This window comes from Manacus candei, unplaced genomic scaffold, assembly GCF_025592945.1.
Source record: "Manacus candei isolate 608988 ecotype Guabito, Panama unplaced genomic scaffold, ASM2559294v1 h1tg000014l, whole genome shotgun sequence".
Lineage (NCBI taxonomy): Eukaryota > Metazoa > Chordata > Aves > Passeriformes > Pipridae > Manacus > Manacus candei.
Window position 1 is genome coordinate 53,669,249 of NW_026138062.1, and position 23,735 is coordinate 53,692,983.

At 46.8% G+C, this 23,735-nt stretch overlaps 2 protein-coding genes across 3 annotated transcripts; both read left to right on the forward strand.

Annotated features, from left to right (window-relative positions):
• Positions 1–546: 546 nt before the first annotated feature.
• RBP5 (retinol binding protein 5) lies at positions 547–2,369 on the forward strand. Its single transcript, XM_051780889.1, has 4 exons — positions 547–827; positions 1,081–1,259; positions 1,738–1,839; positions 2,235–2,369. Exons 1-4 carry the CDS (start codon positions 755–757, stop codon positions 2,286–2,288), a joined length of 408 nt encoding a protein of 135 aa, XP_051636849.1. The 5' UTR covers positions 547–754; the 3' UTR covers positions 2,289–2,369.
• A 4,974-nt stretch (positions 2,370–7,343) lies between these two features.
• C1R (complement C1r) lies at positions 7,344–22,807 on the forward strand. Of its 2 annotated transcripts, none has more exons than XM_051780740.1 (11): positions 7,344–7,357; positions 8,126–8,354; positions 8,585–8,777; positions 8,961–9,104; positions 9,251–9,447; positions 9,932–10,079; positions 10,162–10,283; positions 10,871–10,949; positions 11,364–11,504; positions 21,183–21,257; positions 21,500–22,807. In XM_051780740.1, coding segments are annotated over exons 1-11 (2,130 nt in total). In that variant the 5' UTR covers positions 7,344–7,355; the 3' UTR covers positions 22,300–22,807. The 2 variants fall into 2 exon arrangements, with proteins under 2 accessions (XP_051636700.1, XP_051636701.1); XM_051780741.1 differs by lacking the exon at positions 7,344–7,357 and adding an exon at positions 7,378–7,455.
• The last annotated feature ends 928 nt before the right edge of the window (positions 22,808–23,735 follow it).

The following is a 23,735-nucleotide window of genomic DNA, read 5'->3' on the forward strand; positions in this document are numbered from 1 at the left end:
TGACGTCACGGGCCGGCGGGGGGCGGCAGCCAATGCGCGGGGCCGCCGCGCCAGGTGCTGCGGGATGGGGATGCGGGGCGGGGCGCGGGAGCCGCTCCGCGCCTTCCCACTGCGGTCCGGGCAGGGCGCGGAGAGGGGCGAGGGCTGGGCGCGCCTGCCTGGGAAGGTGGGGGGGCTTCAAAACTGAGGCGGCTGCCAAGGGACGGGCAGAGGTGTGAGGATCGGGGGATGCGGGAACGAGGGGCTGCAGACCGCATCCGGACCTCGCCGGCCATCCGGAGCTCGGGCTCGGCAGGGCGGACCCGCCAGCCTGCCGCCGCCTCTCCTCGACGGGGTGTCCGGGCGGGGAGGAGCGCAGGCCGGGGCACTGCTCCGAGGAAGCTCGCAGCCACCGGTGTAACGGTGTGAGAAAGGGCCGGCGGGAAGGGTTCCTTGCCGCTGGTTGGAAGCCCAGAGTTTAATACGAGCAGCCCCCGAGGAGGCCGGAGGGTGAGGAGGTGACCTGCCATCCTTACGTCCTGCCCAGCCGAGGCGGAGATGCTGGAGCAGGGGCCGTCCCGGCCCTTTCCGCGCCCCCCGGCGTGGGGACTCTTACTGCGGCGGGGAGCCCGGGAGTCGGGCCGCCCCGAAGAGCTCCCCTCCCCGCGGGAGAGGGTCCGGGCCGTTTTGCGAGCCAGCTCTGTGCCGGCTGCCTGTCTGCCCTGCTCCTTGCGCTCTTTCCTCCGCACCGTCCGCCCTGTCCCTCTGCCCCAGGATGCCTCCCAACCTCACCGGCTATTACCGCTTCGTCTCCCAGGAGAACATGGACAATTACCTGCGGGCTTTAGGTAATGCCACCCTCCCCACCACGCTCCCTCCTCCACGTCACTCTCCCCTCTATCTCCAAAAAGTCAGGAGTTGGGAAGTGGAGGAAGGTATTTGGGAACCCTCTGGTCCTTCTGTCTGTGACCATCGCTTTTGAGCTGTGGTAGTAGGGGGAAGGAGGTACCATGGCTGGTGCTCCCTGGCTAAGAGTGGAGGAGCTCTGCTGGAGGAAGGGCCTGGGTCGTCCACATATCTTCTCTCCCTCTCGTCCTTCAGATATCAACGTGGTCCTGCGAAAACTGGTTTGCCTACTGAAGCCTGACAAAGAAATCATTCACACGGGGGATCACATGGTTATCCGCACCATCACCTCCCTGAGGGACTATGTGATGGATTTTGACCTGGGAGTCCAGTTTGAGGAAGACTTGGGACCTGTGGATGGTCGCAAGTGCCAGGTGAGAAATCCAAGAAGTGCAGTTTCACAGGGGACTGGCGTGTGCTAGGAAGTTCAGGGACTTGCTCAGCTTTTGATTCAAAAACCAGATGAGAGCCCAGCCCAGAGCTGGCATGCCCCTGCAGGTCCAGGAGTAAGTGATTCTATGAGTAAATTACTGACAGCAAAGGGGGATGATCACTATAGAGCCAGAAAGCCAGTACTATGGGACCCAGAGGATATTATCCTTTGGAGCAAAGCCCTGAAAAGACAGAATGTCAGCCCACTTGGTGGAACTCTGTTGTTGCACTTGGAAGCCAGAGGGTCATTCACCTCCCACGGAGAGCATCAGTCCCAAGAAGCCACTAAAGAGACACCAGATCAGGGACTGCATTTGAAATTGTGTCTGAAAGGAACAGCCAGTGACATCTCTGAAAACCTATATTGCCAAGATCCGCTTGTCTCTGGACTGTATCTTCTCCTTTCCTCCTTTTTTTCAGACAACTGTCTCCTGGGAGGGGGATCAGCTGGTGTGTGAGCAGCTAGGAGAGAAGAGGAACCGAGGCTGGAGGCACTGGCTGGAGGGGGACAAGCTGCATCTGGTGAGGAGGGGTCCAGCGCAACTTGATAAATCCTAATTGTGGTGGGTGGGGGGAACACAGTGCGGGTGCTGTGGGCTCTGAGCCAGCCCTGCAGCTTCCTTCCAGCTCCTCTCAGACTTCATCCACGGCTCCCCGGGAACAGCCACCACTTCACACAAACATCCGCCTCCAGGATTTAAAAATTAAACTCAAAAGTTAAACAGGTCAACAAAGGCAATGTCCCTTCCCTACCCTGGAGCTGGACCCACTGAGGTTTTGGGAGGGTCGGCTGTGCAGCCTGTGGCCTGCGAGGCTCCAGCCAGCAGCAGGAGGGCTGGCAGGACTGTAGCAGAGGCAGCTGGGGAGGGAGAGGAGAGAATCTAGGCTAAACTCCTCTTTTACCCCGCTTTCCCCAGCGCATGACTGCTGAAGATGAGATCTGCGTCCAGGTTTTCCAGAAGGTGAAGTGATCGCTCCCCGGAGGGATGCCTGGACGGGACCCTCGCTCCCCAGTATGAAAAAGAAAACGAAACAAGACCCGAGCGAGCCGAGTTCCCCCAGAGCAGTGTGTTTTCTTGTGCCTCGCCCCCCGCCGAGCAGCGGCCGGGCCGGGCCGGGGGTCACGGCGGGGCCGGGCCAGCGGGGAGCGGGAGGCGGGGAGCGGGATGGGCCGGGGCGGGGAGGGCGATGGGCCGCCGGCTGCACGGAGGCTCCTTTCAGAATAAGAGCAGTTGGGGAGGAGCGGCGCAGGGGCTGCCCCACGGCCGGCCCGGCCCCCGCAGCTCCAGCGCTCTTCCTGCCGCCCCCGCCGCAGCCCAACCCCGCGTTGCCCTCCAGCTTCCCCGGGGATGCGGGGGTCGGTGCCCGAGTGGGCAAGGGTGGCTCAGGCTGCCCCTTCTTCGGCAGCCACCAACACCTGCTGTCTTCCAGGGGTGCCACATTTTTCTTGGAGTCCCGGCATCATAGAATCATTGAATGGTTTGGGTTGGAAGGGACCTTAAAGATCATTTAGTTCCAACACCCCCGCCATGGGCAGGGACAAATTCAGGAAGAATTTCAAGGAAGGGGTTGTCAAGCATTGGAAGAGACTGTCCAGGGAGGTGGTGGAGTCACCATCCCTGGAGGTGTTCAAGAATAGACTGGACATGGCACTTAGAGCCATGATCTAGTTGACAAGGTGGTGATCGGTCAAAGGTTGCACTCAATGATCTTGGAGGTCTTTTCCAACCTAAATGATTCTGTGACACCTTCCACTTAGACAAGGTTGCTTAAAGCCCTCTCCAACCTGACCTTCAACACTTCCAGGTGTGGGGCAGCCACAACTTGAGATCCTCAAGCTGGATGGGTAGAAAACAGCACTTCTCCTTCAGAGTCAGGTATTCTTATTTAATGCTGTGCAATCTGAGGGCTGGAGCAACTACACCCATGTTCACTGCACTCCTGAGAAGGTCCCATGGGTGAGGAAGGCTCAGGCTCTTTTCCTGGGTAAGAAACCATGGCTACCCCCTCTAGTCCCCAACACTCCCTCTGGCATTCTTGGTAGCATCTCCTCATGACCATCACAGCTCCCCTGGTTCACAGCTGTCTGGAATTGGAGACCAAGGAGCAAAACCAAAGGAGGTGAAGTACCCTGAAAAAGCCAGAACAGGGACAAAGAGAGAGGTGTCCTTTAACGATGACACCTCATGGGGTGGGCACGAGCCCACATGCAGTTGTTTCTGAACAATCTTTGTGATTACCCCCAACAAAAGATTAAAGGGTGGGGACGCAAAAATGTGTTGCTACTGACACCACAGAGAACCAAGATATTGGCAAATTTTGAAAATACAGATCCTTTTCAAGCTGAGAAAATGCATTTTTTTTTCCTCCAGCAGCTCATTTAAAAATAGTCTTTTCTGAAGAGCTTCTTTTCAGGGAACTGCAAAGTTGAGTGCCATGAGAAAAGCATTACTTCAGAACATGTGATGAGCAAAGGGTTGGGGAGCTGCAGCTGTGCCTACAATGTCAACCTCTGACTCTTCACAGTTGTCTCTGAGGACATACGAGATGGGAGCACCCTGTCAATATCCACAGGGCAAGACTGCCACAATCAAACCAGTGAGCAACCATAGCCATGCCATCCAGCACGTCATTTATCTGCTCTGTGCAGACCTCCTCAATCCATCATTCTATCACAGGGAGCCTCTGCGTGATCTTTGTTGTATCATGAAGTTGCAAAAGGCAGAGCTTTGACTAACAGCAGCTGAAGCTGGTTCAGCTGTTGTCCTCTTCACACTCTTCCGTACCACAAGAGCCCCTCTGGGCTGCTTCTGATCCCCAGTACCAAGCTCACTTCACCATATCCAGGGTGGTATCTTCCAGAATGTGTGATCAACAAGTAATCAACTCATTTCAGGTCCTGGACCACAAGCTGGAGCCTACCTTCTGATTGGATGGCAGACGGTTATTGCCTTCAGGTGATTAGCCAGACTCTTCCACTGGCCTGCCAACAGTTCATGTAATTGTCATGTAAGCCTGTGAGGTGACATGCTGAGTAGATTGCTTCTGACTGGTTGCCAGCTATCATGTATCCACGACAGCCTCTCTTCTTCAGGAAGCATCTGGTTGTGCCAGAGCCATAGATAAGAATCATGCACACTTGATGTGGTCCATAGTAATAATAATCACAAGGGATAGTACTCCAACCTATTCTAGAGCTTCAGATAGTAACTACCAGAACTAGTAATTCATTGTTTTTTTCTTTTGTAATCATGCTGTAGGTGTGATGCCCAAGTCAGATGGTGACTTTACACAACAGTACTATATTCCTGAGACACGAGCCTGTGGGAAGTGAGGATGCCAGTGCAAGGCAGGGGATGAAGTGCGATATTGGGATGACACTGTCTTTGTTCATGCTCCATGCTGAGTGGTAATGCAGCAGAACTGTGTACCTCCTGGGGTATTACACTTGGCTTTGTTCCTTGATTTAGAAGACACAGAAGCAGATTACCAAGATGCTGTGGCTGCTCACCCTCTCATATCAGGGGAAAGACCCACTCTTAAGAGTCTTTTAAGAACCTTATTTTGGTCTAGGTCATCCTCTCCATATCAGCCAGAGCTGCAGGAGTGGCATGATTTGTCTGAGCCATTTGACAGCACAGACCTGGCTGTGTGAAGCCTGAGCCCAATGGCTAGTGGCAGAGTGTCCCCAAATGGCTCAAACCAAGCGTTTGGGTACTTTGGATAGTCAGCCAAGGGGGTTGAAGGTAGAGTGCCCTGGGAAAGCAACTCAGTGTTTACAGGGAGCCTGGGTCTATGGCCCTGGTGTGCTGTAGGGTAGGTGGTGTAGCTGTAGGAGGCCAAACAGAGGTAGTTCTCTGTCCTCCTTGCTTCAGGTCTGAGGGTAAAGTATCCAGCTCTTCTTCTTCTCAGTGGATGTGAAAGGGTCTGGTCTGCATTTCAGAGGATAATCTCGTTGCTTCTGAGGCTGTAGAGCAGGTTTCTTTCAAATTACTTCCTCCAACACACTGTATTCAAAGCAGGAGTCATGCTCCATAAGAGGATGTTGGCATCTTTGACCATGCTGAAGATCTACATTTTCTTTACTTCACTCTGATATTGTCTGGATTTATTGTCCAGACCACTTGTCACCAGCTGAGTCAAGCAGGCTGGAAACAGGTACTAGTTTTGGCATTCTGTGTTCCTACATGTATTCCATGGTCCTACGTGAATTCTGCCCTTAAGCACAGAAAAGCACAAACATCCTCCTCCCGAGGAAAATTTGGTACCCAGCTATTACCTGGCTCCTATCTCACATAGAGATTGCACAGGGCATCTGAAGGGGAACGCCACCAGTGGGAGCACTGGAGCAAGACTGAGGATGCAGCTGTATTGTCTAAATCAGGTGGGTCTATGGGACGTGTTAGAGGTGGGCTGCTCCGGCTAGGCGTATTCCCAGCTAATCACCCTTGCTTCACCAGCTGAAGTACTCTCCTATTATCACAGATTATGTTGTTGGGGTGGGAGAAGGAAATGAAGACATGAGAAATGTGCCTTGAAAGTGTCACAGGACACTCATAAGATTGTTTGTCAAGGACACTGAAATTATCAGCTTCCTTACAAATGATCTTCAGACACCTCTATCTGTCTGTGCTTTGCCAGGGAACACTCTTCCCACTGGTGACTGGCTCATACCAGATCTCTCAAACAATAGCTTCCAGTATTTCCTAGCTACTTTCCAGATGTGGTTTCTGAGTAAAAGCTTCCCTTCTCATGAGACAGTAAGCCAGCAGAACCCACTCTGGCATGACACAGCAAAGCAGTGATCCTGCCCAAGTGTGTTCATCATGCATATTTGGACATCAGAAGCAGTGGGATAATGCCCCTCACTGAATCTTATATCTGATACATGGGGGCATATGGTGTTATTACAGAGGCACTAATTGCATGTTTATTTGATCTTTTTCAGATAATAATTCAAAGATGTTTGATGAGCAGGTTCTCTAGTACACTTCCATAAATATTCCAAAGATGCTTTCTTCATTCTTTTTAGCACTATTTTCGTCTTCATTCCTCATGTTTTTGTAGCTGTGAATTACTTCCTGTGATTTCAATGCGAGACACTTGCTAACTTCTCTGAAGCCACCCATAATTCTAAGGGAAAACACTAAAATGGTGTTTTATCTCTTACACCAAAAGTCTGAAAGCCAAGAAATTTTGAACTTCATAAAGCTGGGGACACACAATATATGTCTTGGGCACTACATTGTTAAAAGCCTGAAATGGGTTTGTAAGTAGCTATATTTTCTCATTTCCCCATTAAATAGAGGGCCTTATCTATCTATCTTGTTTTTTGTAAAAATGCTTACAGAAGAAACAGCAAGAAGGGTCCTTGAAAAGGGATTTTTTTTCTTAGAATGCTTTTAATTCTGTAGACTTTCTCATTTTTCTTAATATTTATTTAACTCAAGTGCCTCAGGTTTTTGCTTTCCTCGAAGAAGATCCCAGTTCCCTTCCCACCCCAAAACAATCTCAGAAGTGCTCTTCAGCAGGCCGGAATTGAGAAAACTTGGGGGGGTTGATGGTTTGATTTTTTTTTTTAAGTTTAAATCAATTTGGGAAGACTATAAGATTTCTGGTCTTCTATACCAGAAAACAGCCCAGAAGGATTGGGGAGTGGACTTCCTAGGAGGATATTTTCGCGGGGAACAAACTCAGAGCAGCCACTGGATTGCAGATCAAACCCTCGGAGGGGTCTCTAGCAATCGTTTTGCTGCCTCCTCGCCCAGAAAAGGTAACTCGGCTCTGCGTGGCCAGGCCGGGACAGCCTCCCCGCGGCACTGCCTTGTTCGCGGACCGGGACCCGGCAGCAGAGGGCAGCAGACGCCGGGCGCCGCGGACCTGGTCCGGTGCCAGGCCGTTCCCAGCCCGGCTTTCTATTCCCCGCTCCTTTCTATTCCCCTGCCTCGCTCCCTCCTCCTCCTCCCCCCGCCCTGCCCGCCCCCCGGCTCCCCGCTGGCTGCCGCTCCGCAGCTCAGGCCGGGCAGGAGCGCACGGAGATGTGAGTCGGGGCTCTGTGGAGGGGGACGCGCTGGCACAGCCTTGCGGGCAGGGATCGGGGGGTTAGACCCCTCCAGGAAGGAGAAGAGGTCAAGGGGGGTAAGCTGCTGCTCGCTGTCCCTTCGTTGAAAACATTGCTAGCACGTAGAAGAATCCTCCTGACTGATGTTTGCCTGAGATCTGGGCAGTGAGCTTCTTTCGGAGGAACACAGAGGGGAAGAGGGAGGATCTGCAGCATGAGGAGAAAAAAGAAACTGAGCTCCAACTTTTGGCGGAGAGAGATCTAGGCATGACTGGGTAGAGGGCTGCCGAGGAGACATTGGCAGGATTACTCCTCAGCAAAACAAGCTTGAGATTTTCAGACCCTCACCAATGACCCTAAAACTAGCAATAACCAGAAATGACCTGCTGGCCCAGGGCCAAAGGGAACCAAACTTCTGGTTCTATGAGAAATAGCCCCATAACTTCTGGGAACATGCAGACCTTGCTCAGGGAATTCACCCACGCTTCTTCACGCTGCTTCCTGGGTTGATGATTTTCAAATTTCTCTGGCTTGATCACAGTGTCTTGCTGGAATCTTGCTAATGCTGGTGTCCTTGCTTCAGCTGTCCCCCTTGTTCCTGAGTGATCCAACCTGGGAGTTCGTCCTGCAACTAGACCTCCTGTGTTTGCATTCCATTAGACAGTGGACAAGTCACTTGTCAAGTCTCCTCTGATTTTGAATGACCTAATTTTATGCAATGTCATCATTTATTTGTCATATTCACAGGCATATTCTCTGTCTCCCATGGGCCTTCCTCTTTTTTGGAGCGATCAGTTCCAGTCCAGTCCCAAAAAAGCTTTATGGGGAGATCAGATCCCCTGGTTATCCCAAGCCATATCCAAACAATAACATCAGCATCTGGGACATCCAGGTCCCAAAAGGCTATGTTGTGAAGCTGACCTTTAAATACTTTGATCTGGAGCCATCTGAGTCCTGCTTCTACGATTATGTTAAGGTATGTGCCTAGATACCTGCACCAAGGAGTGGATGGAGATGGGAATCTAGTGGCCACCACGTGCAATGGCTCTTCATTCACCAGGCCTCCTCTGATGCTTCCCACAAAGGAAAGGGAAGGAGTTAAAGATAGAAATGAGTGGAGCAGGTACTGGCAACTCGTGGTTGGGTAATACATGTGCATGGAGCACACTCAATCTTACAAGGCTGATTTCTCCTTAACCTTGACAGATCAAAGCAGACAAGAAGGACTTGGGCCGATATTGTGGCCAGCTTGGGTCAACCACGGGCAATCACCCGGGAAGAAAGGAGTTTGTATCTAAGGGGAACAGGATGCACCTGGAATTTCACTCTGATTTCTCCAATGAAGACAATGGCACAGTGATTCCCTACAGGGGCTTCCTGGCATATTACAAAGCTGTGGGTGAGTAGGAAATATCCTCAACATGTGGAAAGAAAAGCCTGTGTGGCTCCAACCAGTTTTCCTCCTTGCCAGGCAAATGAAGAGAAGCTTCAAGCAAGGATCTGGATATCTAGGTACTTCCAGTGTAGAGCAGAGAGGTTTAACACTTTCCTCCCCTTGTCCCTGCATTTCCTTTGTCTTCAGATCTGGATGAATGTGACTCTAAAAATGCTGCTGAGAATGATGAAAGGCCTCAGTGCCAGCACTTCTGTCACAACTATGTGGGTGGCTACTTTTGTTCTTGCCGCACTGGCTACCAGCTTCAGAGCGACCACCACTCCTGCCGAGGTAAATAGAAACTCTAAAAGATTAGAGGGTTCCAGAGAAGGAGCCCTTCACTCAGGATGGGTGGGAGAAGTGACTTAGCAAGCAGATGATGGGGCTACAGAAGACACAGCCCATGATGTGACCTCCACTTTCTTCCTCTTCACCAGTGGAGTGCAGCAGTGAGTTGTTCACAGAGGCATCTGGGTACCTGAGCAGTCCTGAGTACCCCCAGCCCTATCCTGAAGACCTTCGGTGTAACTACAGCATCCGTCTGCAAAAGGGCCTGTCTATCACCCTCACGTTCTTGGAACCCTTTGAGATTGATGAACACCAGCAAGTCCACTGTCCTTATGACCAACTCAAGGTACTGGAGATTAGCAAACTCTGCTTCCAGCCCTGCTGCCAGACCTGGACAGGAATTGTGTGGATGCCACTATTCAGATGAGAAATATGGGATCAGTACAAGGAGAATGCCCCAGCATGAAGGACTGAGCGCTTGTCCCTCCCTCAGTGCCCTTAATTACCACTGTCCTGAGGTCAGAGACTCTGGGTCACAGGCCCCTGTGAGTAGACAAAAAATACCCCTCCTTCTTCCAGTTTAATCTCCCTTTGATTTAATCTCAGGACTTGAAGGGGTTGATAACTCTGATTGCCATGATAAGGGAGAAGCAGAGCATGTGGTAGGTCAGTCCTGATCTGTCAGTGCAGACATAGCGAAGATGGGGCAGACAACCAGCCCTATTCACTGTCATAGGCACTCTGGTAAACTTGGTCTGGATTGAAATAGAGATACTGGGGCAGAGAAGCTTATGTGTTTCTGTCCTTGTGATACCTGTTTTTCTCATCAGATCCAAGCACGAGGGAGAGAGATTGGTGAATTCTGTGGCAGGGAATCACCTGGCATCATTGAAACCAACAGCAATGAGGTGGACATACTCTTCCTCACTGATGAGTCGGGGTTCAGTCGTGGCTGGAAGATCCACTACACCTCGGAGAGTAAGAGATTTCTCCCCCACAGGCTACTACAGCTTACTGACACAGTTTGTTAATCCCAATTTAAACTGTCCCTCTCTCACAGAAATACGGTGCCCACAGCCTGTCCCACGGGATCAGTTTACCATTATCAGAGACCTGCAGTCTGTGTATCAATTTCAGGACTACTTTGTTGTCAGCTGCAAGACTGGGTATAACCTGATGGAGGTGAGATCCCTTCTCCACTCCCTTCAGCCATATTTTGGCTTCTCTTCAGTTTGTGTCTTTCATCTTTCAGTAAGACTTTCTTTGGAGACTTCACTCATGACAACCTCTTGCAATTTCTGTTTCTTCCTTGCTTCTCTTGGCTGTCTTCCAGTGGTTTCTCTTTTCCTAGCTCTCTTCCTTATGCAGTTACTGTTTCATGAAACCATGGTAGAAGACGAGAAACAAAAATCCCAGGAAACATTAGTAAATAAGGATACCTCTTTGGAAGGATATAAAATCAGACTCAAAGCAGAAGATGTTACCTGCCTCCCTTGCCATCCCATTGCCAGGACTGGATAGTACCCCATACTTATCATGTCTTTATGGTTGCTGGCTGCTGGTATCTTGGCCTCTATGAAGAATGTGTAGGCTGTGGCAAATACAGGATAGAGGGAAGGCACCAAAGGGAGAAGACAGCAATTGGAACAGACCTCAGAGGGGCAAATATTGGACAGCAGTGAAAAGATGGGCAGATAGAATAATATTTTAATGTGGGGAAGGGAATGAAAGGCTCTGTCAAACAACAGTTATTTTCCTCTTCCACGTAGGGCAACCGAAAGCTGCTGTCCTTCACTGCTGTCTGCCAGGCTGATGGGACATGGCACCAACCCATGCCGCGCTGTGAAAGTGAGTGATCTGAGAACAGGGATTGTGTACTCTGCTGTGGCTTTCCCCCTCCAGGAAAATGGGGGGTTCAGCCTCTGTGACTCAGTTCGTCCATGCCATAGACTCATGGATGTGCGGGCTGGAAGGACCTGTGGAGGTCCACCATTGACTCACATTTTTCCACTTGCAAAAATTTAAATGTTTTTCCCCCCTTACAAAAATGCATAAAACATCATTCAAAATTTGCAATAATGTTGTAACATCTAAAAGTAAAAGATCCCAGTTTGGGATCCATTTTGGAACAATCTCTCTCTGCCAACTCTCCTAACTGGTCCTTCACACAAAGGCCACAATGCAAGTTGAGCCTAGACCTGCAGGCAGTATGAGTTTGTTTGAGTCATGTCTTTTTTTTTCCCCTTTTTTCCTTTTTTGTAGTTGTGAACTGTGGCAGCCCTAAAATCCTGACCAATGGGGCATTCAGCTATGTTAATGAACTTGCAAACAATAAGTACCAGTCAACTATCTCATACCGATGCAATGAGCCGTATTATCACATCGTCACTGGAACAGGCGGTGGTGAGTCCCAGTCCCACACAGACACTGAAACCTGTGCATGAAGAGCCCTCTCATGTTTCCATTTAGAATTGTCTCTTCTCCCCAGGCTTAGGTCTCATGTTTTTCTCCTGTGAAGACTCAACAGTTTTTCCTTGACTCTGCATATGTCTCCTGAGGCTTGTTGTTTCAGCCTATTCCCACCCTGCTTCTTTCCCAGAGTCCGTTACATCCCTCTTTCATGCCCCTCTTAACATTTGCAGAAGGACTTATTCTCTCAGCTGTAGTCATGGTTCATTCTTTTGTAGTGGATTTCATTCTTTCACTGAAATTTGAGACATGGTGTCTGGGAATCATCAAAATTCAAAAAACTCACCTCATTGGTCCAAGTTGCTACAAATGCAAATAAATAAACTCACATTCTGCTCCCCTATAACACTGTTTAGATATTTGAAATATTTTTCAGCTGCAGAGATATCTAAGAACTAAATAAAATCTTACAGAAAAATATGTTTTTATGCAGCAGGTTAGAAAAATTAAGTCACTGTTCAAAACCATTCACATGCCTTCTTTTTACACCCAAGGCATAACTTGATGATGCAGGACCTTGGATTCCAAGAACAGCACAAGGTGTTCATGATTTCCTTGCCCTTGGCTGCTCATTTAGCCTTCCCCTGCCCCCCCTCCTCCCCCAAAAAAAAAGGCAGCAGATTTTTTAAACTGAATCAGTTTGCTGGAGTTCTCAGCTGAGGAGTTCTTTAAGTTGCTACTAATGTTGAATTTGATTATTCTTGCATCTGATTTTAACTCCTTCATATAGAGTCAGAGCTTGGTCTCATCAGAAAAAAAATCAGCAGCAAGTAAATATCAACATTGGCCAAATTCTGATGGGGAGTCAGCGTGATTTAGTCAATTTTGAAAGAGAACAGCAAACACTTCCTTAGAAGCATTTACTTCAATGTTAAGATAAATTGTATAAAAATTATTTTTAGTCACCATGTTGCCCGTAAACAAAGACACAAACCAACAGAGTGCCGGTTTATGGGTGCTTTATTCGGGGCCCCGGGAACCTGCGGGCTAACGCCCCAAGTCAGGATTCCGACGACCCTCGTTCTCAGTTCAACTTTTATACACAAACAAGTTTACATGTATTCTCACGGCTAAAACAATTACAGTTTCTATAGCAACCCAGGTGCAGTAGTTTATAACAATTAACAATCATCTACTCTAATCATAAATCTGCTTAAGTTGCCTTACCCCCCTAGAAACTGTTTCACAGACCCTTACCACATCTAAGGTACAAATCGTTACGTACATGCTTGACTAAATCTTTTGATTATTGTTTCTACTTCTTCAGTACATTCTATTCCCACGAACAAGGCTGCTGCTTAACTCACTACTGTAATGTGTTGCTTTCTAGGCCTTACCCTTTTACTTAAGCCTTAGCCATTCTACTACTAAATTTAAACTGCTTTGCAACAGTCCCCCCTTTTGAGCATTCTTCAGGCTTTGCTTGCAAGGATGCTCAAATACAGCAATCTTCAGGTTGCAGTTTCTTGATGGATAGGAGGTGATCCATTTTGCGGTGAGATTACTTCTTTTCTTGTTATAGCTTTCATGATGCGTCTCGTATGTTGACCTTCTTTTACAATCATTCCTAAAAGACACTTGTAAACAGTTATGGCTATGACAACAATTATTACAATCAATATTCCGTACTGGATAACAGAAGATATCCATCCTGACACATGGAGACCTAGGGAGCTGAATAATTGTCCTATCCAATTGTGTTCCGCTTCTTTCTGCAGTTTATGAACATTCTCATCAATTTGTTCTAATTGATTAATATCTTTCTCTACTTCTTGAGTGACATTTGGGATGTGTACACAACAATGCTCATCCTTTGCATGCAGGTAACCGCAAACTCCATGTTCTTTGAGTAATATCAGGTCTAATGCCATGCGGTTTTGTATGGTCATTCTAGAGGTGGCTTGTAATTGTAAATTTAGATCTTTAAATCCTTTCTTAGTAACTGCTGCTAACCTTTCGGTCTGGCTCATCAGTTTGAACAACATTTCTCTATTTCGATATGTTGAAATTGGGGCAAACAAAGATTCTAGTGCCCATCCGAATTTAACTCCTGCTGATGGCTCATGCCAATCTGTTAGTTCCAGGTCATTAATGTCATTACTAACTTCTCTTTTCTCCCGTGATCGCATCTCTGCTGGTGTTAACTTCTCTTTTCTCCAGAGTGGACAAAGAGTAGGTATCCCTAGTGTGACAGGTACAACCGGACCGTCTAGTGGCATGTGGGTGGTCCATTGACCATGTCCCATGACCCATACTAGGTTTCCGGGACTTCTAATCAATGTTTTTCACATGTCCTTTAATAGTATGGTTATATCCTCGACACTCACATCCTAACTGCAGGAGGGCTTTGACTGGCATTAAGCCTATTTCATCGTCTGGGGTATCACATGTATATATTCGGGTACAATTCCAATCCTCTTTTGTATGTGTTTCTGTCCTCCAATTATGATTCCCTCTATTTCCTGTAGAATAAGTTTGATTCTTTTTCCCCTTCCAGTGAATGCACCACTGTACCTTTCCAATATAACTATATGTCTCTAGCAGGCTGGGTCCCCAAATTGTTTGCCATTCTTCCATGGTTGTAGAACTGGTAATATTTTGACAGACCTCTTCTTGTTTTTCTCGTTTTACTGAAGCCGGAACTTTAGAGCATGGGTGTGTTGAATTTGTAACTAAACAGTATCCTTTTAATTCATTAATTGTTTCACTTGTTACCCATGTCCCAATTACTACCCATCGGAAATATCCCGGCATCTGTTCACATTGCTTCTTCATCATTTTGTCACTTAATAAACATACATCTACCGTTTCGCTCCATGTGATGGTTACAAATTTGCAATTCCTTGTAATATTCTTAAGCATTTTGGGTATTTCTGGCACTGGAATTATTCCCCATGGAATTGGGTCTCCTGCTGCATGAGGCATAGGGAGACATGCAGTAATTTTAGTAACGTTTTGTACTTTCCCAAAATCTCGAATTAGGCCCACAATTAAATTTTCCTGTTCTATTTCTCTATTCGGAATCTGCAGATCTCTCACATGTCGAGTTTTCCTAGGGGGTATAACTTGTACCTTAGTCATTATTTCCCGAGTTGTGTTTATCATGTGTATTTCTACATACCCATAATCAAAACTCCTTTGAATCCAAACTACACACATGTATGTCCCTTCTACGGTTTTAGACACCTCAGGTACCTGCAGGACGGTATAACCCTTTTGTTGTGTCGCATCCCAAACTGTTGTCACTCCTTCTGTTATGATTCGATCTTGATCCCTCCGTCTCCACTTGACGTGGACATCTCTTAATTCAGCTCCCTGGTCATCTGAAAACAGACAAGTTAAGTTTACATCAGTGTGTTCTGGTGCAAACAAATAAGGATCTGGGGTTTCAATTCTCACGGTGGTCTCTGCTAAACTTATCAACCCCAGGAATACCACAATCTTCAATTGTTGGCTCGAAATACCATCTTCGTAGGTGAGAGAGGTTCTACCGACCATGAGACTGGAACCTTCTTGACTCGGGTGTAATGGATCCAATTGTCGATTCCCTCGACTTTCACCGCCGTATAAGTGGTCATTATCACCTGGCGAGGACCGTCCCATGTTCCCTTTAATGGTTCCACTGACCAGTTTTTCACATAGACTTGGTCTCCTGGAGAAATGTCATGAACCGGATTCTCCAGGGGCAGAGGCCGATTCCACTGCAGCGCTCCTCTGAGGGCTGTGAGGGTCTTATTCAACGATAACACATAGTTAAATACTGCCTGATCACCCACTACATGAGGATCCCCTTGGTAAGTAGCCGCATGATAGGGCTTGCCATACAATATTTCGTATGGACTTACTCCTATTCTTTCCCTTGGTTTAATCCTAACTCTCAGCAGAGCGAGGGGTACTGCTTGGGGCCACTGGATTTTGGCTTCCTGACAGATCTTCTTCAATTGACCTTTTAATGTCTGATTCATTCTTTCTACTTGTCCACTAGACTGCGGTCTCCATGGTGTATGGAGATTCCATGTTATCCCTAATACAGCTGACACATCTTGGACTATCCCTGCTGTAAAGTGCGGTCCTCGATCAGAGGACAACCCTAGGGGAACTCCAAATCTTGGGATGATTTCCTTCAGAAGGGTTTTCACTACTTCTTTTGCCTGATTGGTCCTGCATGGAAAAGCTTCTGGCCACCCTGAGAAGGTACAAACATACACTAGCAGATATTTAAAAGTTTGGGCCTTAGGCAACTCAGAAAAATCTACTTGCCAATAGTCTCCTGGTAACTGTCCTACTTGTAGTTTTCCCATTTGTACTTGCTTCCTGACTACTGGATTATTCTTTATACACATAGGACACATTGCATTCACCCTTTTAGCTAGTGTTAACATCTGGTTTGAGAAAATTTCGTTTTTCAAGAATTTCACTAGTGCTTCTGCACCCCAGTGGCACTTGTTGTGTTCCATCTCAAGCACTGCTTTCATTATTCTGACTGGTAAAATTACCTGTCTCGTAGGAGTGATATACCACCCCCTGATATTTTTCTTTGCTTCCATCATCACAGCTAATTTCTCATCTTCAGGTGAATAATGCGGTTTCTCTTCCATGAATGCTATTGCTGGATTATTCCGGGTTGGTAAAAGAACCATTTGAGTCCATACCTTTCTCGCAGCCCTCCTGGCTGCTTGGTCAGCGTATCGATTTCCCTGAAACTCTCGTCCTGGATCAGCCTGGTGTCCTCTGACATGCATTATTGCCACTGCTGAGGGCTTATGTATTGCCTCTAGCAATTGTAAAATTTCTTCCCGATGTTTAATCGTTGTCCCCTGAGAAGTAAGAAGTCCTCTCTCCTTCCAGAGTGCTCCATGAACATGAACTACCCCAAAGCATATTTGGAGTCAGTCCATATGTTAACTCTCCTTCCTTGGCTTAATATTAAAGCTCTCACCAATGCCCATATTTCGGCTTTTTGTGCAGATGTACCTGGGGGTAGTGCCTTCGCTTCTATCACTTGTTGTAAAGTGACTACTGCATACCCAGCGTACCTGGTGCCGTTTTCCACAAAACTAGATCCGTCGGTGTACAGCTCCCAGTCAGGATCTGTCAGTGGTTCGTCCTTCAAGTCTCTTCTGCTCGCGTAGACTTGTTCAATGGTCTCTACACAGTCATGCTCCAGGGTGCCTTCTTCCTGTGTGGACCTAAGGAATTCTGCTGGGTTGAGATGGTTAGTAATTTTCAGTTCAACATCATCTTGTTCTCTCAACAAAGCCTGGTATTGCAACATGCGGCTGGAGGAGAGCCAATGCCCCCCTTTTTGCTCTAGAACTGCTATGACCATGTGGGGTACATACACTATCATGTGTTTTCCCAGAGTCAATTTGCGTGCTTCCTGTATTAAAATGACCGTCGCTGCCACAGCTCTGAGACACCCCGGCCATCCCCCACTTACTGCGTCTAGCCGTTTGGAGAAGTACCCAACCGGTCTCTTCCAGGATCCTAGACGCTGAGTGAGGACTCCTAAGGCCATTCGTTGTCTCTCACAAACATAGAGCTGAAATTCCTTGGTTGGGTCCGGTAGTCCCAGGGCAGGTGCTTCCTGGAGGGCTTTCTTCAGTTCCTGGAATGCTTTTTCTTGCTCTGTCCCCCAGGTTAGCTTGGACTCCTTTGCTGCTTCATACAGTGGTCGAGCAGTCAGTCCGAAGTTAGGAATCCACAGCCTGCACCATCCGACCATTCCTAGAAAAGATCTCAGTTCTTGATTATTTCTAGGCACAGGTATAGCACATATTGCTTGAATTCTATTTGTTCCCAGGCGCCGGACTCCTTGGGAAATTTCACATCCCAGATAGATAACTTTCCGTTTTACTAATTGTGCTTTTTCTTTTGAGACTCGGTAGCCTGCTTGGCCCAGCATGTTTAACAGTTCAATAGTTAACTGACGACAAAGTCCCTGTTCTGTAGCTCCTAAGAAAATGTCATCTACATATTGCAGTATTATATATGAAAAAGGAGATTCTTTTACCTGAGTAGTCTTCCATTCCTCTAGTTCCTTTGCTAACTGATTACCAAATATCGTGGGTGAGCATTTGAATCCTTGTGGTAATCTGGTCCAAGCGAGCTGTCTCTTTCGTCCTGTCTCCGGACTTTCCCATTCAAAGGCAAAGATTTTCCAACTTTCTCGTGCCAGTGGTATGCAGAAGAAAGCATCTTTCAAATCAACCACAGTAAACCACTGAAACTTCTCAGACACAGATGTTAGCAAGGTATAAGGATTTGCTACAACCGGGTGAATATCTTTTGTAATAAGATTTACTGCTCTCAAATCTTGTACTAATCTATATTTTCCATTTGGTTTTTTTTATCGGAAATATGGGGGTGTTAAATTCTGATTCACATTCTTGTAATATTCCTAGAGTTAGGAACTGTGAAATCATAGGGGCTATTCCCTTTCTTGCTTCTAAACTAATTGGGTATTGCCTAACTCTGACAGGTTGTGCTCCTTCTTTTAATTCTATTCTAACTGGGGTGGCTGCTTTAGATTTCCCAGGAACCCCGGTCTCCCACACCCAGGGTACAACAGCCTGTTCAATCTCTTGGGGTATTTCTTCCTTTTCCACTTCTTTCACAACAAAAATTTTTGCTAAATTTTCTTCTGGAATTTCTATCTTGACTCTCCCTTTTTCAAATATAATTTTAGCTTGCAAGGCTGAAAGCAAATCCCTTCCTAATAAACATTCAGGACTGTTAGGCATGTACAGAAATTGATGATCTAATTCTCTTCCCTTAAATTTGATATCTAGAGGTCGCAGAAATGTTCTTTCCTCTATTTGTCCTGAAACTCCCACTACTTGTACGGTTAAATCACTTAATGGCCCCATCAATTCATTCATTGCCGAAAAACTAGCTCCAGTATCTATTCTAAATTCCGTCGGCTCCCCCTCTACTTCCAAAACAACCTTTAAGTCTGAATCTAGCCGGCTCTGTCTTCCACAACTCCCTCTACCAATAATTCCTGGTAAATTTTTAACTTTTTATAATCTGCGGGGTTATTAGCGTCCCAATCGGGATCCTCCCGCGGTACAAAATCATTTACCGTCCCCCGCGCTGCCCGAGGCAGGGTACGAATCCTTTCCTTTGCTCTCTCCACCATCACCTTTAATACCATTTCTTTTTCTGTTGAATCTAAAATTGTATCTATTAATACCTGTAAATCATTCCAGTCCGGGTCTTGTGTTTTTATAACCATTTTTATAACACGAGCCACCCGCTCAGGATTTTCTCTATATGTCCCAGCTGACTGTTTCCAAATTAGTAAATCATTAGGCGAAAAAGGAACTTTTATCATGATTTTTTCCCCTGCCTGCTCCAACCGCTTCTCGCAAGGGAGCCATCAATCTAGGGGGTGAGAGCGAAACGTCTGTCTCCCTCCCCCCTCCCCGTCTTCTTTCCCTCTCCCTTCGCCCTCTCCGAGTCCGTTCTGCTAGAGGAGTTCTGTCACATTCCCACCCCCCTTTTTCTTCCTCATCCGAGGATGATTCTAACGGGGGCATGGTGTGTGATTGTGCCCTTGCACGTGAAGGGAGACTATTTCTCGGGGGCGCACTTGGAGTTACTCCGGGGGAGACTAACAAAGACACATCCTCCTCTGGTTCTGAAAACCGTATTTTCTGCTCATGTTTATCATCCAATCCTTTCAATATCTTTATACTCCGCTCTTGACATTTCTTACATTTATCATCCTCCAGTTCCAGTTCTTTCAACACTAAGATACCACATTCCTTTTGCCATTCAGTGTTTTGTTCTAAATAATAAAACAAATCCAGATATGGTATTTCATCCCACTTCTCATTCTCTCGTAAATATCGCATCAAAGGGGTTATAATTTCCAGAGTCAGTGATCCATTTCTGGGCCACGGCATTCCTCCTGTTTCATATTGAGGCCATACATTATTACAATAATCAATCAACTGTTTCTTGCTTAACTCTTGTCCAAAATTTCCTTCCTTCCAATGTTTTAACAAGCAACCAAGCGGAGAATCGCTAGGGATATCTTTTTCTGTGCAGGATAGTGCTCTAAAGGTTTTAAATGACATCATGCTTGCTACTTGCTCACACACACACCACAATCTAAATTCATCAAATTCACAATAACACAACAACACAAAACAATACTTTTAACGACCAGCACGATAACACAACAATATAAACCAGAACAAAACCAAAACCAAAACCAACTCGCCGATTCTCCCTCTGAGAGGCGAGTGCTGGTACTGCGCAGCTTTCGCCGCGTCTTACGACCAGCGCCTAGGCTTCCCAACCAAGGTACCTTTAGCCCAACCCAGCGGGACACTCACTATCCCGTCTTATAGGCAGGCTCCCAACCAACAAACCTAAAAGAATAAAGCACCTTCGGGCTTACCTAGAGGGTTGTCCGGCGGGCGCGGGTCGGGCACGGGTCGATGTCTCCCCAGAAATCACCTGGTTGCCGGCATGGAGTAGATCAGCTCGTGAGCCGCCCAGCTACCCCCGGAGTCCCATCTGGGTCGCCAAAACTGTTGCCCGTAAACAAAGACACAAACCAACAGAGTGCCGGTTTATGGGTGCTTTATTCGGGGCCCCGGGAACCTGCGGGCTAACGCCCCAAGTCAGGATTCCGACGACCCTCGTTCTCAGTTCAACTTTTATACACAAACAAGTTTACATGTATTCTCACGGCTAAAACAATTACAGTTTCTATAGCAACCCAGGTGCAGTAGTTTATAACAATTAACAATCATCTACTCTAATCATAAATCTGCTTAAGTTGCCTTACCCCCCTAGAAACTGTTTCACAGACCCTTACCACATCTAAGGTACAAATCGTTACGTACATGCTTGACTAAATCTTTTGATTATTGTTTCTACTTCTTCAGTACATTCTATTCCCACGAACAAGGCTGCTGCTTAACTCACTACTGTAATGTGTTGCTTTCTAGGCCTTACCCTTTTACTTAAGCCTTAGCCATTCTACTACTAAATTTAAACTGCTTTGCAACAACCAGAACAAACTTTCTAAGAAAAGCAAGAGTGTTGGAGGTAGTGAAGTTTGTGTTGAGAGGTGACGTGCAAGTTTAGCCAACCTGCAACATCAGCTCAGAAATAGGTACTGAGCATGTACATCTTGTTCCCATTTCTGAAACAAACACCTTGTCCTACTCTCTGCAAACTACAAAGACCAGAAACTTAAATCTAAAATCCATGTCTTTACTTCTTCTTATTCCTTTGGGATAAATTGGGTCAAACAGTGCTCCGTACACACGTGGACTGAGTGAAGTTAAGACTTCCCTCGGATGGCCCTTCAGGCTTTTCTTCTACATAAGCAGTGTCTGAACTTTACTGGTCCCCTGGAACTGAGGTGCTTAAAGAAGCACAGACAGAAACATTCCATACTGTACCACAGACAGCTTTTCCCAGGAAAGGATGCTTTGGCATGGAAGGGCTGAGTGCAGTATGTGGGACACTTTGGAGAAAGGAACCTCTTGAAAACTATTCTATTCTATACTATTTTGTTCCATTCCGTTCTATTTTCCCACCCCAGACCCTGCAGGCCTGGGTCTCATTTCCTTCTCTCTCATCCTACAGACAGATTCACCTGTTCTCCTGAGGGAACCTGGCTGGACCAAGATGGCCAGGCAAGGATTCCTGCCTGCTTGCCAGGTCAGTAAGAACTCTGACTTCATCTAGTGTTTACCGTCTCATGCTTACAATCAGTACAAAACTGGGACAACATGCAGAAAGGGGAGTAAGAATAATGGTATCAGTGAGGGATGACAGGGAAGTCTATCCAGGAAGCCGAAATAAGGTGAAATCAAGCAGTGATGGTGTAGGAAACAGAGAGACAAGCTAGGGCAACAGAGGGTGTCATGTTTTTCATGTTTTTTCCTTGTATTTCTCCACAGTGTGTGGGAAGCCGGTCCATCCTGTTATTAAAGTCCAGAGGATCTTGGGTGGCTTGTCAGCAAAGACAGGAAATTTTCCTTGGCAGGCTCTGACTGGCATCAATGGACGAGGCGGTGGTGCCCTCCTGGGTGATCGCTGGATCCTGACGGCTGCCCACACCATCTTCCCCAAAGGAGCAGTAAGGAACAACATGAGCCTGGACCAGATAGCAGAGGAGGCTGAGGTTTTCCTCGGCCACACCAATGTGGAAGAGCTCCACAAGATGGGTAACCACCCTGTACGTAGGATCTTTATCCACCCAGATTACAGCCCTAAAGATGAATACAACTTCAATGGGGACATAGCCCTGCTGGAGCTGAAACACCCAGTAACCTTGGGCCCTACCCTACTGCCCATCTGTCTCCCAGATACCACCAACACCACGTTCTATGTGGATGGGCACATGGGCTATGTGAGCGGCTTTGGTGTGGATAAAAACATCATCTCAAATGATTTGAAGTACGTGAGCCTACCAGCAGTTGCTCGAGATAAGTGTCAGAGTTGGCTGGACAGTAAGAAAGACATCCCTATGGTTTTCTCTGAGAATATGTTCTGTGCTGGCTTCCTCAGAGGCAAACAGGATACCTGCCAGGGGGATAGTGGGAGCGTCTTCACAGCGTTAGACAGGGAAAGTGGTCGTTGGGTGGCTACCGGTATAGTTTCTTGGGGTATTGGCTGTGCCCAAGGTTATGGCTTCTACACCAAGATCCTTAGCTATTTGGACTGGATCAAAGGGATAGTAGAGGAGGACAAGCTCTAGATGATGCTGTCCTACTAGCTGAAGGATCACTGCTAGCATACCAATTTCCAGATGCAGCAAATCATATCCAAAGCTTCTGATGATGTCCCAAAGGCTTTTCAAACAGGCAAACCATGTAATCTTCATCATAAGCACTTCTGAAAGCCATCATACTGTTTGATGAATTCTTGGTGGTACCATCAAAACTTACCAAAACTGCGGTACCATTGGCAGCTTGTGGGATGCCTTTGTGGATGTTCTAGTTCTTCCAAATCTTATTACTGGATGAAGCCTTAATAATATCAGAAAATCTCAGGACAGCAAACGTTATTGTTTGAAATGCTGACAATATCATGAGACTATTGTGGTCTACTTTTGTACTCTATTGTGTGGGAAGATTACAGGGCAGAAGACTTTCTTGAAAGATGTGGTTTGTGCTGAGTACAGTGTGTGTTTGCCCATTGGCATCACTGAGATTCTATAAATATTAAAATAATTGCTGGAGAAACCAGGTGTGTTATGGTTTTCTGTCTTTGTTTTTAATGATGACTGAATATTCCCACCACTGAAAGCAACTTCTGGACTTTATACAGGGATTGCTTTACCTACCGCTAAAAGTGTTTCCAGTTCCTCAATGCCCTGTGGCAGCTGCTCACCTGTCAAAAAATACTGTTAGATTACCCAGTCTGAAACCCCAGGTGGTTTCAAGGGAGATGAAAAAAAGTTGTCTGTGTGATGCCACATTCAAAAAGTTAGGGAAGACAACAACCAAACTCATGGAGAAAAGAGCCTAGGAGCCTTTACTGATCAAGATTTGAGGGTGGATTTTTTACATAATATGAAATAAAGCTTTAACTGCAGGACAGCAGCTCTAAAATGATGCTAACTCAAAGAGAAAGTGACCTCTCTTGTGTTGTGGGTATTCTCTGGAGTTGTCTTCTTCTCTACTTTTGCTACTGCAGAATAACCTACCATTTTCTTGTGAGTCACTGAGAGAAATGAAGTCTGCAAGAGCTTGACAGGAGAACTCTGGGGGTAAGGTCATAGTTGCCTTCTTGCACTGTTTTCTGTGAGATCCAGCTCCAGATCTTCTCATATGTCAGTATATCTCATTTGCTTTAGAGATAATATGCCCTAGGAAGTGATCTGTGAAAGTCCACAGATGATAGAAGTTCATCCATGATTTCCATGAATCAGAATTCTGTTGATTTTTCCCATCTGTATGGGCAAGGGAGCATGAGAGGCAACAAGAGCAGGGAAAAAAGAGGTTTTACAGGAGCAAGAGATAAACCCTGGTTTGGGAGAGGGAATCTCTTGCTTTGCAGGAGGCTAGGAAAATTTAGGAAGCTGAGGCATGGAGAATAGATTATTTGCCAAAAATCTCCATAGGAATCTGAAAACCTCCTAGGAATAGCAATTCCAGCTAAATAAGTGTTTTTCCTGTCTCCTCCTCCCAG